We start from the raw sequence: 17,025 nt of genomic DNA on the forward strand, positions 1-17,025 counted from the left end.
CACCCTCGTTTGTGACATCGGTTGGCCCAACTATTTGAAAGTTATTTGGACAATTAAGTCAGCTTTTGCAAGCAATTTTTGGACACATAAAGGCAAAGATTGTAAACGGGATTCGGCTGCATTAGCAATACAGTTACAGAGAAGATTCACATGTTGAATATTTTTTTTGAGCGAAAGGTGGTAAATATTGTTGAAAACCTCGATCAATCGCTAATGGTGTATTTTTCTGACGATGTTTTAATGTATATTTTCGATGATTCTAGTCGCCGCAAGAGAAGCACAGATCCGTCTTATTCTACAATTATCAGTGTTGTTATTGAACAAAAGAAATACGATCTCAAGTATACAAGCGTTTCTAATATCAGCTTGGAGTGTATTTTAACAAAAGGTCGTGACGACATTGAAACGGAAAATACCAACTAAATATTGGAGTTCAAATAGAGGAGATTTTCTGTCCAGATATTGAATGTCAATTCGCAACGAGAACCGTGGTACCTGCTGCGGAAAAGAAGAGTACCGAGGTTCCAGGACATGAAAAGGAAAGTACCGGAGTGGCTATCGGGGCAATCATAGGTATATCTGCTGGTGTTTTAGTTGGTGGTCTAGTTCTTGATGCCTTAGCCCTTTTCATTATACAAAAGATGGATTTTCTCAAGTAATTAAAACTGCATATATCATTACTCTATTTTCCAAAGTTAGAAAAGTTCCCGAAAACTTCCCGAAACGGTGTGTTCCACACAGAACCGAATACGTTCTTAAAGTCTACATGTGCTTTGAAGGAATAAATTGTTTTTCTATTATAACATTGTTATGCCGTGAACTATGTTTAGAATGCAATATTTTAATCATTTTGTACGTATACTGAAAACACACAGTAAGCTTGGAATAAGGTTAAGACGCAAATAATTTATGTGGTCCTTTTCAACAGTTTTATCATTTATAGATCGTTTTATAAGGATAAGTAGAAACATAGCAATGTAAAGAAAATATAAAATTACAGTAAAATATTATTTAGTTTTGTGGGGTTTAATTTATCGGCAGACATCATGCAAGTTTAGATAATTGACTGACATCTTGTATATACTGTTCAAAGTCCAGTTTATATGGTTAAACCAACGACTTCAAATTATGTTTCTAAACGCTAAACTAGGAACACTTTAGAAATCAAGACTGTTCACGTTACACCAGAGTATGTATTTATTATACAAACTTACACATCACAATATCTTAACGGTTAAGTTATAAAAGGCTACACATGTTAATTGGTAATGTCTTTATATGAATATTATTTATCTTATGTTTTGGCAGAAGAATGCACGGCGTTTTAAGGACAGCGGGAGACGGGGGGTCGCAACTTGACCAGATATGTCATCCCTATTACGAATGTTCACAAAGTCACGAATTTTCACAAAGTCACGAATGTTCACAAAGTACACAACCGATCACAAAGTCACAAACATATTTAAACTTAGAATCACCGTCCGCAGCGGACCCTGGTAATAAGCGGTACCGGATGCGTAAGGCGGTTTCCTAATTATGTTAAATACTTTGGCACATCGAGGCCGCCAATTGGAGCCCGTAGGGATCCACCGCCGAAAAGGTTAGTCTAGGACCGTAATGGTATCCCGGAACGCCGCTGAAATGTCATTTAAAAGCATGTCTGAGCATATATTGGTCAGATGGACCCCGTCATTGGCGTTAAAAGGGGGCTTCAAACTGTAAGTTCTGTGTTTTAAATAATGGCCACCATATTCCAATGAAGATTTTGCAACATAGCTATTCACCCTTTTGCGGACAGACTCCATGGCTTTCACGTCGGACGAAAATCGCCAAACTTTACGCGGTAGCATTTGACACCAAATGAACTAAGTTTTGGGCAGCTGCTGTTTCTTGAATTCCAACAGTTTATCAAACTGGGACATAATATCGATAATTTTCACCCGACCTATATAATAAGCCCCGCAATGTACGAGAAGGTAGTGTGGGAGAACCCGTTCGTTTAGCAAAAAAGACAATACATGTTTGACTTGTTTAAGGGACATCTCCGTATCCCATCGCCAGGCGATTTCAACGTTATTGAGATATATGCAAAAAGCTAGGCCGAGATTAGAGCCGCATGCCCGCAAACTTGCCCTTGGTATAAGTTTTTTAATAATCGATGAACCGATACACAAATCTAAAATGAAGAGTAATAGGGAAGCCCATTAGATAATGCTATTAATAGCTGATTAAAATGTTAAAATGGGTCTAACCTTGTTCAACAACGGCCAGATCCTGAAAGTTCATTGTAATGAATTTATAACAGATCGGGGACGTTAACTAGATTGTGGCGAATGTATCTGCGGACGGCCTGTGAGCACCATCGACCGGCCCTCTGTATCTGCTCAGCAGAAATGCCCTTAAGAGCGGCTGTGGTGGCTGCACCAATCCTAAAGCTATGAGAACTGAACCGCGTATAGTCAAGACCTGCATCTCTCAATGCCTTTTTGAGCACCGATGTGAACTGATACCTAGTGACAGGGGAGCCATCAAAATGGCAGAATAGGGGTCCCGCAACTTTTGGGCGCACGCGCAGATACTGCACGAGAGAGCTTACGGGACAAACTGTGTCATTAGAACTTTTTATGCCTATTGTTTCCGGAGCACCAAGCTGGGTTTTTTTAATGACGTAATGTAATGTTAAGCAGACCTTTCCCAAACGCAATGTAGCTTTAGACAGGATGAGCTCCCCTACACGGAAGAAGCCAACACATGCAATAATTTGGGCTGTAGGAAACAGGGATGATTCGTATCTATTGGTGCAATCAATGGGTAACTTCTAAAGTGCAATTCTTAAAATAGGTGTTGTGATGGGCAGGCATGTGTCCTTTCCCGCTCGTTGACGGTGGAAGCTTTTGAGAAGTTTTATCACTAAAAACTGAGTTGACGGATCTGGTGTTTCCATCATTTTGCACTTATAACCGATTGATGTAACATATAATCGTGCAGTTGCCGGAGCGCATGACTGAAATGACATACATGAGATGAAGAGTAATATGTTATCGACGAGTGGGGGCCATGATTCTCCTAGGTTGTGAGTCTTTCGAAACTCGGAAAACTTGGCCAGACCCTGGGCAAACGATGACATGGTGTTTGTGCTATGGCCGAGTTTAAGTCTTTCAGCTTCAGCGAGTAAATGAGGGTGAGGAATTCCGCCGGTAAAACTTCCGGAAATGGGTCCGCCTCTGGGGCCAACTGACGGAACTGTTGCCACATCTTGCGTGAAAAAGAATCACAAATTGAATGTTCTTTGATTGGTATGTAACGCGCTCTAAAAACAATGTCATGGGAGATGATGCACAGAATTAAGGGGCGCATCACGCTTTGATTTTTATGACTGTTTGTAATACATGAGATGCAATATTGAAAAAAAAAATCATAGTTCAAAATTGTTTTGGAAGGAAATAAACAGAATATCAAAGCCTGTTCCTAGGCAATCGCCAATTGATATAAATACCTAGTACCAGGATTTTAAGTCTTTGTTTTCTTCTGGCATTGGTGTAAATGGCGGGGAGGCTAGCGTACATGACGTCAAAGTTTATGACTTGGATGAGGTGGAAAATATTATTTTTAATAGTCCTGTATCGCAAGAAGAGATAGTAGGTACTATTAAAAAGCTAAAACTGAATAAATCGAATGGAGGTGTATGTTACCTGCGCATATTGTCTATGGTATTGATATTTTAATACAATTTATTTGTAAACTATTTAATAAATTATTTGCTTCAGTGTCATTTCCTGAAAAATGGTCTCATTGTATTATTGTACCATTGCACAAGAAAGGCAGTTTGGTTAATCCTAATAATTATAGAGGAATTTCACATCGGTGTATAAAGTTAGATTTATATTACTATTGTTACCGCCGTGTGACTTTTTATGTTAAAGCTTATAGTAGATTATCAGAAAGTCAGGCTGGTTTGTATTATATGCATTCATTATTGTATGTTGTTTTACGTAAAAACAATATCTCAGAGTGTTTGTATAGAACAATTAAGTCAATGTATGCCTCTGTTAAAGGTGTTGTTAAGACCAAAACATGACTCTCCAATGTTTTTGATTGTCTAATAGGATTACGTCAAGGTTGTAGTTTAAGTCCAATATTGTTTGCCATGTTTATTAATGAACTGCTTAGCTTGTTTTTAAACAACAATGTAAGAGGTTTACAATTTTTCCTGATATAACTGAAATATATTTAATTATGTTTGCAGATGATACCTTATGTGTATCTGACACCGTTGTAGGCCTACACAGGCAGTTAAACATTTTATAGAACTTTTGCAATGAATGCAAGCTTGTTGTTAATATAGACAAAACGAAAGTTATGGTATTTAAGAATGGTGGACAATTATCAAGACATGAAAATTGGTTTTATGCAAATAGTAAACTTGATGTTGTAAAGGGTTTTGATTATGTTGGTGTTCATTTCTCAAGTACATTATCTCTGTATAAAACTGAACATAAGTCAATTAAGGCAAAACGAATACTTTTCCATTGTTTAAGTTTGTTTCAGAATGATAGTTATGTCCCATATAAAACATTTTTCAAAGTATTTGATGCAAAAATTATGCCAATTATGTTATATGGCTAAGAGTTATAGGGACTTAAAAATATGGTTTGCATTGGTAATGTACATATGTTGGGATGCAAGAGGTACTTGAACGTTCGACAAAACGCTTGTAATGATGTGGTTCTAGGTGACTTGGGACGTTTTCTTAGGCATACATATTCATCTAAACGTTGTATTAGATACTGGACTCGTATTCTTAATGTGCCGAAAACTAGATACTCGAAAATTATGTTATACTATGCTTTTATATTATAATAGTATTGGCTTTTGTAATTGGGTGACTACTGTAAGAGAAAATTTATATAGTAACGGCTTTGGCTACATTTGGGAAAGCCAACATGTCAATAATGTTACGTTGTTTTTATTCCAGTATACTAATAGGTTTAAAGATCAGTATTTGCAAATATGGAGAGCCTGATGTATAGCGAATAGAAAGTTATCATTATATTCTCAATATAAAACAAATTTAGAACTTGAAACATATGTCTGGGTTTTAGATGTAGCTAAATTTCGTAAATGTTTTGCATCATTCAGATGTTCTGTACATCATCTTTCTATTGAAACCGGTAGACATTTTGGGATACAAAGAGAAGAACGCACTTGCCCATACTATGAATGTTATATTGAAGATGAATTCCAATTTTTTGTTGATATGTCCTTTATATAATGTTTTAAGGAATGTTTATTTTGCAAAATACTATCGAGAAAACCCTACTATTTATAAATTTTACTATTAAATGTCTGGTACAAATGCTTTGAATATACGTAATTTAGCAATGGTTATTTATTATGCATTTGTAGAAAGAAAATATTTTATGGACATTTGAGTTTGACATCATAACATGTCATTATCACTATCTATCATGATTGTTTGATATATGCATGCTATTGGGTTTGTGTATGGGCCGGAGGCCTTTTGTACAATAAATTTGAACCTTGAACCATGTCTTACAGTTGCCTTTGAATGACTTTATCGTACCTCTTTAAGAGCTATCCCTGGTGTTCCGGCTTGAGTCCTTCGTTTAAAGGGAATGTTGGTATCCGGTCGTTGAGTACTTGAAATTTATTTATCAGTTTATATATTATTTTTGCGTTATTCTTTATTGTTATCAAGTTGATGCTTGCTCTGATGAGTCTTATATATTTTAATTTCATAATTATCGTTAAATGATGAGACAATTTTGAGTCTATGGCCATACTTACAAATTTAAGCCCCCAGTATGCTCGAGTATCATTGAACTCTTGTTTCACTGACCGTTTCATGGCGGTAATCCCATCATTTAACGTTAAAGAAATTTTGATGAGGGTATGGTTTGTTTGTGGTGTTTTTATTTGTGTATTTTGTGTTAGTTTGTTTTTGGTATTGTAATTGTATTTGTGTTGTGAATATGTCTGTGTCTATCGTTCATTGTCGTTTTGGCCCTTGCCCTGTGCCCTTAATCAGAGACTACTGGGCTTATCCATGTATTTTTCATTGTATTATTGCTTAAAAATATTTGTACTTTTTTTGTCTTGCTTCTTTTTTAAAATAATTATTTCCATAACATAAACATCGTTGTAAAATGATCGTTGTATTATGCAACTATTTATGATAAACAGACACATAAATCCATTTTGCAGTTTCTTTCTCGATGGTAATAACATCTATTAAATAGGAAAACTGGCGTGTGAATTTGTGTCTCGTTGAGATTCGGTTGAGTGCCTTTACAAAAACTTAACTCTTAGTCACATTTTGGCTATTGGGCTTGTAGTTTAGAAAAGGTTATTTTTTGAAATACCATTTTGCCAAATAAAATATATTTTGTAATTATTTTAGAGGATCATTATTCCTTATTCAAACGCGAAAAAAGAACTGACCCAGTGTAATCTATTCATAATCTTCAAAGTCGTTGCACAGAGTTGTGCAAGTTTGGTATAAAACAGGGTCAAAACCATTGTTTTGATGATTTAAAAAAAAAAATTCATTCAAGATATTAGAAAGATTGGACATTAAAAGAAGCTATAACTCCCTTTTTTGGTTCGTGGTATTTTAAGGAGCTTTTCTTAGGTAGTATTCGCAATTTAAGAGGGCGGTACGCAGAAACTCCAAATGTATGCTTATTCGAAAGCAGATCTATACAATAATCAAATAATATTTGTAAGGCATGATAAAGGACAAAAAGGACACTCGTAACGGAGAGAGAGAGAGAGAGAGAGAGATATTGAGAGAGAGACACACACACAGAGAGAGAGAGAGAGAGAGAGACAGAGAGAGAGAGAGAGAGAGAGAGAGAGACAGACAGACAGACAGACAGACAGACAGACAGACAGAAAGACAGAGAAGGGGTGTATTATTACACCCTCTTCAACTTTCCGTGTAGACCAATGCTTTCTTTGCATATGAATAAAATTATCACGAATTAGTTCTATAGTCATCTGTTTTTTCGTTTATTCGACTCAGTTTGCAAGCGATTTGCTAAGCTGTTTAAATAACATTCAATTAATTGGGCAGTACACATATATGCAAGGTAATTCCCCTTCGAAAATATATACGCATGAACAAACATATATTTGCTTTATATAGATTGTTATATAGTTTGTTTAATGTATTGAAACTTTTCCAAAAATCGCCAATAAAATACATTTAAGGCAGCTACGGTGTTTAGGCAACTCAGCTCTACATGCTGTTCAATGTTTTTACGATCATTATTTATTGAATAAGTAATTCTTCTTAAATCAGTCTTGTGTGTAATTTCAGGTATATCTTTCTTCATTTTCAATACAACAACGTATATATTCTCAGTTTTATTTGTTCACAACAAATAATGGAAATGTTAGCTTTAACAAATAACATTTTTCACAACAGCCATAATTATTTCGTGATTTTAAACCGTGATTGAGACTGACATGCAAATTACGTGGTATATCATGATCAAAATATCACATATGCTTTGTATAATACAACTTGTAGTATAAAGAATAATTTTTACATGAAACATGGATATGCAATATAAATTACAATATGTATCACAATGATAAGGTAACCGATACTATACCACTAAGCCATGAACAGTTGAGATGTTATTATTGTTAAGAATTAAACAATGTTTAAGGACGTGTTTTGTTTTAAGATGTTAGAATTGCTTCCAAACAGTTTACGAACATATACAATTTGAACATTCAACCTCCTAGAACAAAGTAGGTCATTTTACATTTATCTGAACAAAGTAACACTTATCTCTTTAATTCAATTATATGGAGTCAACATAATTTATAAATCACAGAAATGCTTGTATAATCCACAATATCACAATATAAGCCAACAACATTAACGAAAATCTTCAAAATCTTTTCTACGTCTACGCTTCAACAGTCTTCTGAGTGGTGGATTTGAACATGTCGGGGCTTGGCGTTGGGGGAACAACGGGCCTTTTTCCTTTGCGCAGTTTCTGAAGTGCCTTGTCACATGGTCCTATGATGTTCTATAAATAGGGTTTATATAGATAACTTAAAACTCGAAAAACAGGATCAGAAGAAATAGGCCTTATAATTAATAACGAATGGGGGAAGTTGAATAATTTACGTCACAGGTTCACATGACTGCAAATATAATTTCGGCACCAATGGTGACACATGTTTTAAAGGTCATGTGTACTTTTGTAAAACATATTTGGCATGTTGACATAAACTGAGGGTCGGTATGAAATGCATACAACAAAGAAATAGTGTAACGCATACAACATAGGCAAATAAGGGTTTTCACATTTGCATACAACATACACAAAGAAGGATGTTGAGAAACGCATACAATATAGAATAAGAATAAAAAATATTGACATTGAAATTTTATTGTTAAAATCAATAAATTATTATGTTTATGAGTTTAGTCAAGTAAAAAACAGTTAATTCACTTTATTTTTGAATTTTGCTTTTAGAATTAAAACCTAATTGATTGTTTGTAAACTTTTTGTTTTGTTTGAATAGGTAAAAGAACCATATTTCAAATCATTAAAATTGGTTTAATGGTTTAATATCTAGATTTATAAAAAAACAATTTATTATTTCTTTTTGGTAGTTGTAAAAATGTCTGAATTGATGATTTATATTGTAATAGGTGAAAATAGGATTTATAAGTTCTTACCATTATTGCAAAATGAGAAATATAGATAATTATTAATATATTTTGTAAAGGGATAAACCTCAGATGTTAAATTTGTTTAACTTTTAATGCAAAAAAACATTTGATCTTTCCGTATCCAATACATTCATCAGAACAAACAATCCCATATATATATAAAATGATCCTTTTGAAATTATAAATTGAAAGGAAAAATGAGCAAAAAGGGTAGGTATATATATTTCGTGTAGTAAATTTGGTTATTCTGTTTGATTAAATTTGTAGTTATTACATGTGCATATTATATTGATTGCAATATTTGTGATTGGAATAAATTTATCATTTTTTTTTATAAACAATGGCTTTAGTGATAGGACATAGTCAGACAAAATATTTGTCAGAGTGCTTGGATAAATCGTGTTATAGTGTTTTCTTTCCAATAAAATGAGTTGAGAAATAACAATCCTTTGATTTCATTTATTGACTTCCTTATTATAAACTCCCCAAAATTCTGAGACAATACTCCAATTATCCATGATAGCAGGTGCTATGCAATCGTTTGTTTGTTCTTTATTCACACATCGTTAATTTAAGGGATGCCATAAAGATAGGTGTTAGGTGACAAATGAAAAATATATAATGAATCATGATTATGTCATTAATGAATCATAATTATGTCATTTGGACACCTTATGGCAGACAATACACATAAGTAATCTCCAATAACTGGTATTTTACTGGACAAGTGACCCCTAATTTTATTGGATAAGTGAATCTGTATATAGTACACAGTTTATGTGTATTGATCTTAATCTTTATTGAATTTGATGATTTTGTAAATCTAGACAACTCATTAAGTTTAACGCCAAAAAAAACCACAAAATCCCGGGACAGCAAAAAACACTTTTTTTACTCTGCATTAACGCCAAAATTACTAATTAAACATCAAGGACTCCAATGCAGGAAAAAAAGATTTTTTTTAATTAAAGTTTGAGGCAAATTGAATTCATAAAATCCCTAAAATAGAACCATTACCAGAAAAAGAAAAATGTGAAAGCTTTGTATATCTTGAAAACATAAGAAATTATAATGAACCAGTTTCAGAAATGTTTCATACTGGTCAACCTTAATTTGACTGTTAATGACAAAAACTTAACAAAAAGCTTTCTTTGAAACATATGGAAGCAGCACATATTTTGTATAGAACAAATTTACTTAGTACGAAACTATATAATGTCTCCCACTTTTCGATGAGGATGAAGAACGGTGGAAATATAATTTTAAAATGGACCCAACAATTTCGCCTGCATGTCAAATTCACCACACCCGTAAAGACCAACAAATATTGTGTTAACACACCTTCAGATAATTCAACAACCACTGAAAGTATCATGCAATATTTAAGTAAAAAATTACTCATTATAGTAAACAAATGAATGTACATTTATCATGTGTAAACTCTTTACATCCCACATGCTTCTCTGTTGTATTCATCATTTTTTATATAATATATTTATGCAAATGTGTTGTTCATTTCGGATACAGTTTATAATTGTTACATATATGTTCTGCCGTAGTGCAGACAGATAAACCTATCTCAGTACAACGTTCAAGGGGAGTCCAAACACGTTGAATACTGTTCCATTTTCCATTTTTATTGTCCTGAGAATTTGGTAAATTGCTGTGAAAGAAACAAAAAACAACAATGTATTACTAGTATAATAACTATCCGTCATTTCAGAGGTGTGATCATTCTTAGCCAGTGAAGAAAAATGCTAAAAGCCCACCATAAGATGCTGCAGTCATATAGGTGTTATTTGTACCAAATGAATGCAGCATATTATAAGTAAATCGAGAGAATATTTAGGTCTATATATTTCTGATTTATAAAGAATAATCACGCCACTAAAATGCATTAAACATCAACGACTAGAACATTATGACAGTGATAGTTTAAGTAATATCCAATTAAATCCATTTCTTATTAAATGCCGAAACAATCAAAGGGTTAAACCCTTGTACACGGAACAGTTTAGTTCCAGACCTTATGAACAGTAGAAACAAGGGAAATAAATCATAGATGCACAGAAGCTAAATAAATCAACGGTTACTTCCCATGTACTTTGCATTAACATCGCTCTCAATAGAAGTCTAAAAATAGATACGTTATTCAAAAACAATAAACAGTAAGCATCCTAACGTTCTCTGTGACTAGAGGTACGGATCACTGAATACGTTGACATAAGAAATCATGAAAACATATAGAAATGACTAGATCAGATTTCGATTAACGACGTAAATGTGAGAAAACAGCATTAAACTGACCTTAAAACATGCAGTGCTTACTCGCTACACAGTTGTACAGAAAGCACATTGTTATCATTGTTTCGTAATAATGGCATAGTGTAAACATGAAGATCATAGTTTAACAAATATCAAGGTACATATAGATCAACAAAATAATAAAGCAAGTATGCTTACATCGTGATTTTCGATGGGACCAGAGTTATGCTGTTGTTTACGTAAAAGGTTAAGCGCCAAAACGAGAATGCTTCCCCCAACCTCGTTTCCATACACTAACTTTCGGTTTAGACGGAAGTGCGAAGCTGGACAACTCATTAATAAACAGTGAGCTATAAATAGAAACCGTGAAAACGGAACATATAATTTACAATAATTTACAATAATTCTTAAAAATACATGTATGTCTTTTATCAAGTACCAGGTGCTTTACTATACTTAATTTAATTATTTATATAGATTTTTTTTACAAGTTTCTAATGTATTGTAATCAGTGTGACATGATATGTTTCTGTTTCCTAAATGTACTTATATACTTGTAGTATACACAATGAATACAATCTTTATTTTATCCAACTGCAAAGTTTTCATAAACTTTTTGTTTCCTTCAATCTATTAAACCAATTTTAATGATTTCATATAAGGATCTTTTCCCTATTCAAACAAAACAAAAAGTTTGAAAAACAAATCAATTATGTTTTAGTTTTAAAAGCAAAATTCAAATATAAAGTTAATAAACTATTTCTCACTTGACTAACCTCATAAACATACTAATTTATTGATTTAAACAATAATATTTCAATGTCAATATTTTTGTTCTTATTCTATATTGTATGCGTTCCTCAACATCCTTCTTTGTGTATGCTGTATGCAAATGTGAAAACCCTTCTTTGCCTATGTTGTATGCATTACTCTATTTCTTTGTTGTATGCATTTCATACTGCGCCATAAACTGAAAAGTTTAAGACCTCATTCTGTTGTAACACATCTTATATGAAAAGTTAAAACTCAACTATACATATATATGTAATATAGATATGTAATATCAAAAAAATATCATTTTTACATAACTTTATAAATTGTTTTCTCTAATTTTACTGGAAAAAGAATTTTAACAATACACTTGAACTGAGTTGGAACTCGTGCAGTTGATAGCAAACTCGTACAAAAGCATATAACCATCTAAGATTTCAATTCAAACCTTTCACACGTTTAATAACTCTCTGAAATGTATAGGGTATATGACTCCTAATTTATCAAAACTAGTTTGGAGATTTTAAAATGTTAACGTTGATATATATATGCATGTTGCTTTGCAAAATATTGCTTAAAAACTGAAAAGAGATAAAAGGTTTCGAAACATTGTTTTGTTATTATGGAGAAACATATATACTTTTTTGAGAGTGAAATAAACAGAATTGAAAAAGTTATGATTAACAGCTTATCGTGATGATTAATTAGCAATCAAATAACGTTAGAAGGAGTGCGATAAAATAACCAAGAGCGATGCGGAGCGAACGCCGAGCGCTCGTCTGCTGTTGTTTTAGTAAATCAAAATGCTTGGTCCGATTCGACTCGAGGATCAATAGCAAATTGAGGCTTTACTTTGAGAGTGTCTATCCCTCTTTAACAAATGTACACCTTGCACATTTGTAATCCGAAATGGCGTAGTCACGACTAAAATATTTATTTTGGTGTTCACTGGGTAAATTATATTGTTACCTAAAATCAAGCAATATTGGGAAGTGTTTTGAACTACTAACACTAAATAGTATTTCGATCCATCGGTATTCCGAATTCTTCAGCAGCAGCAGCAGCAACAAGAACAACAACAGCAACATAATGCTTTAGTGTACAATCAAAACTGCCTATATCTCATTTAAAAGCTATAAAGAATACAATTTCACGAAAAAAATGTAGAAAAAAGCAAAACATTTCATAATAAATACATAGCATACAATTATAAGATATACATAGCTAACAAAAATAATTATAATGAATGTGAAAAATGGTTTTAAATCGAAAATAATGATACATGTGAACAATGATGTAAACTCAGAAATAGTACTACATGTGGAAACGATGTTAACTCAATAAAACAAAAACCTGTGAACAATGATGTTAACTAGATTATTGTCTTACATGTACACAACGATTTTTACTCACGAGTAGTAAAACATGTGAACAATGATGTTAGCTAGATTATTGTCTTACATGTACACAACGATTTTTACTCACGAGTAGTAAAACATGTGAACAATGATGTTAACTAGATTATTGTCTTACATGTACACAACGATTTTTACTCACGAGTAGTAAAACATGTGAACAATGATGTTAACTAGATTATTGTCTTACATGTACACAACGATTTTTACTCACGAGTAGTAAAACATGTGAACAATGATGTTAACTCAATAAAAGTAATACATGTATACAACAACACAAATCATAATACGCAAGTGGATATTGTATTTATCTCCACTGATAAATTATCTCCACTGCATTATAAAAAAGTACAAAGGCGTTATCCGGTTTTTCGACCAACGCACCTGACCCTATTTGGTATTGCCAATGGATAATCTTAATCTTATCGTTATTATTAATATACATTCGTTTTGGAATTATTTTTTTGACATAGTAACTTGTCCCGACAATACGCATGAATGCATTGTTTTATGTAGTGTGAAGCGTACATTGACATAGTCAAAATGATCATGGTTCCAAGTGGGACAATAAACAAATTTCAACACATAATGTCCGAATCCAAAGACAAATTGTTAACTTTATTTTTGCCTTAGTCGAATTGCTCGACAGTAGGGCTTGGTAATAAGATTGTCACGACACTACGAATGTAGGTTTAACTTTACTTATTATTTATAAACATACATATATAATTATACGCAACACAATCGTCATTAATACATAATAAGTTTAGAATGTATTTTTAAAACATGGACGTATTCCGAATATTTTATATATGCATTCAATTATTAATTTATAAATCATATATATTCTGCTAAAACCAAATTATGCTTGAAACACACATGTCAATGTCGAATTTTATTCTTTCCTAATGCTGAAATGTTGATGGAATAGTTAGTATTAATTTCAAATTGCTTAAGTCTTATCGATGGTGTCATCTGAAAGTTACTTTAGAATAACTCGGTTAGAACAGTTTGTCAAGATTTGTTAACACCTGTTTTATCCCACTCGAAATATCCTTCAATCTCTCTTGTTGTTATTAATATATAGGTTATATGAATAGAAATTTCATTTTCTCTGGATAAAACACATGCAATAAAAAGATTAAAACACGCTGCCGATAAGCCCTCGAGCATAAAACAATAACAGCATTAAAAGCCCAGTTTGCCATAAATCTTAGAGGGCATAGCATCGCCACTTTTATGCCTCTTATTTATCAATTTTCTTTAGAAAACCTACATACTTTCAACAAGATAGGTAATAACAGCACTTAAAAAAAGAACAAAGCTCATAACATAGTAAATCTGCATATATACGATAGTACCAACACTCGGTTCTGGCGGGGGTTTAACTGTTTGTGTTGCGTTTATGCTCTCCAAATCTTGACAAAGGCGAACTACGCGGACACCTAGCCTAAATTCTCCCTTCTCAATGCCATTGATTATACGTGTTTCAACATCGGTGAGATTTACTGTGAAGATTGGTAATTCAGATCGTATTTTGCCCGATCAGGTAGCAGAACAGAAAGCGTGACGTCACCAGAAGTATGTGTGCTCCTTTTTGATTATTAAGTGATCCATGTGTGAAATATAAGCCACAGGTGGTGGAACACAAAATTGATATAATTCTGGTAATCAAGACTGAATGGAGTTTCCGAATAAGCCTGAACTGAAAAATAACACAATATAAATTATCACAACCCTGAACTTTTCTTGAAGGGCTTGGATGCAAACACACTTTCGCAACATTGTGCTAGTTTTATTTTCTTTTTTTCTAGGCAAGAGATGTGACGCAGCATTTAGTGTTGTCGGTTGGACCTTTGCAGGCATACATTATTTAAGGATGGCCTTATAAAGTGATGGAAAGGAGAATGGATATGCCCTTGTCAACCCATTCTTTGCAAGCATCGCTGCACAAAACAGTCGATAATATATACCCCTAAAGTTTTGAATAAAACCACTTCTCGTTGGTTGACAAAGTTTTCCATCTCCCGTTGTTATAAGCTATTGACAATAATGAATTTAAATGCCGTTAATGTTTTATTGTGTCGGCATTATTTGCGATAAACAATTTAACCTATATTGTTTACATTTATTTATACGTAAACTGAGAAAATATATATATATAAAAAAGATTATTATAAAAAGAAACATAATTTAACTTGTATATACATGTATATACATGTATATTAGTTAGTCATGGCACAACTAAACAATGTAATGCTTAAATGAGTATTTAAACCCATTTTTTACCCAAAGGGTATGGAAATATTTTTTAAATACCTATGATTGATCTTTTCATTAACCATTTGGTCGGTCACGTGTATGATAAATGATCGGTAAACACATTATGAACATAAACATTTCGCAAAATGTGTCTATATATGAGTTGGTGAGTTAAATTGAAAAACTAAAATATCAAGACCAAGAAATGTGCAGGCGGTTTGTGTAATACGTAACAACCAGCTATATCAGGAAGAAATCAGAAAGCAAGGGTTTGAAAGTGAAAACATCTTTAGCGACATCTATAACATACGAAATTAAAACTCTTTCGCTTCGTCCATCGATTTAATGAAACGTTGTAACTAACACTGCCAAACAGCACGTTCGCTTCATTATATTAGGACACCCTTAAAATATTATTTGTTTGCCCGGCCAAAATTATCTGACGTAAGTCGGTCGGTCGGAGATTTGTTTTATGACAGAGTAACCCTGTATCAGTCAAAGACGGTGGAACGTAACCTTTACATTTAATTTAAAACAAAAAACACACACATACAAACCTGAGACCCCCGCTAAAGTGCATGGATGCAAATGTTACAGTTTTCGAGAAAAACAACAGGTGTTTAATTTTTCTAATAAATATGAAAATTATATAAAAGTAAATTAATAACAAATTTATTGTGGCTGTTTGTGTTGTAGGACGGGCATTATTTAAGAATGGCCTTATGAGCAGATGGAAAGCAGAAGGGATATACCCTTGTATATCCGTTGTTTGCAAGCATCGCTGCACAAACACTAGAAAAATAATGTCAACTTTTCAAATTCCGGTATACATATAGAACGTGACAAACAAATCTCCAGTCAACAATAATGTTTGTTTCTTGTTTGTTTTTTTGTTTTATGGTTTTGAGCTCAGAGTTCTGTTTTATTGACAATACTAAAACTTAACTGTCTTTTTAACATTAAATAACACTTAAAACTATCGCTCTGTTTGCTTTCTTCTTTTCATTATACCTGTTTTAGCTTGGGTTTGTGTGTTTTTCATTTTTTTATATAAATAAAATCCACAATACATGACTTGACATTTAAATAAAACTTTTACCATAACCCTTTTTACCATGTATTATGTTCAGAGGCGGATCCAGGACTTTCTAAATGGGGGGGGAGGGCACAACTTTATATAAACATATCAAACTTTTTTTAATGCATTATTTTTATCATATAATACCATAGAATTAACATTTGTCTTCACTATCAATAATGTTTGGCAGATAAATTGAATGAAAAAGATATCATTTACTGAGATAAATCTTTCAAAAAACAACAAAGATATCGAGCAGTTTAGGGGAATCGAACCAGGGTCGACGGAGTAACAGGCCAAGTCGTTAACCACTCGTCCATCTAAGACACACATATTTAAGCTCTTAAATTAGTGATAATTATAGAAACCTACACTACAGTATATTGATTGCCCTCAACGATACTGTAGGTACTTCGGATGTCATCGTTATAAATTTAGGTTATTATTATTATTATTATTTACCAAACTTATATAGCACCCTTTTCATATACACGTTCAAAGGCGCTTTACAACGA

General features: G+C 32.9%; 1 protein-coding gene and 1 long non-coding RNA gene across 2 annotated transcripts; both read right to left on the minus strand.

Annotated features, from left to right (window-relative positions):
- Window positions 1-2,296: 2,296 nt before the first annotated feature.
- LOC128223621 (uncharacterized) lies at window positions 2,297-3,255 on the minus strand. The gene is made up of 2 exons (XM_052932894.1): window positions 3,120-3,255; window positions 2,297-2,766 (listed from the first exon to the last, which is right to left on the minus strand). The coding sequence occupies exons 1-2, from the start codon at window positions 3,253-3,255 to the stop codon at window positions 2,297-2,299; spliced, it is 606 nt and encodes a 201-aa protein (XP_052788854.1).
- A 4,121-nt stretch (window positions 3,256-7,376) lies between these two features.
- On the minus strand, window positions 7,377-11,287 carry LOC128224447 (uncharacterized). The gene is made up of 2 exons (XR_008259481.1): window positions 11,183-11,287; window positions 7,377-10,382 (listed from the first exon to the last, which is right to left on the minus strand). It is a non-coding gene; the product is annotated as an uncharacterized LOC128224447 (long non-coding RNA).
- Between the last annotated feature and the right edge of the window lie 5,738 nt (window positions 11,288-17,025).

This window comes from Mya arenaria, chromosome 17, assembly GCF_026914265.1.
Source record: "Mya arenaria isolate MELC-2E11 chromosome 17, ASM2691426v1".
In the NCBI taxonomy this organism is placed as follows: domain Eukaryota; kingdom Metazoa; phylum Mollusca; class Bivalvia; order Myida; family Myidae; genus Mya; species Mya arenaria.

Coding starts and splice junctions, on each gene's coding strand:
- LOC128223621 (XM_052932894.1), bottom strand. CDS start 3,255: ATGTGGCAACAGTTCCGTCAGTTGGCCCCAGAGGCGGACCCATTTCCG. Junction 2,767..3,119: donor AGCACAAACACCATGTCATC/GTTTGCCCAGGG, acceptor TGTTTCCTACAG/CCCAAATTATTGCATGTGTT.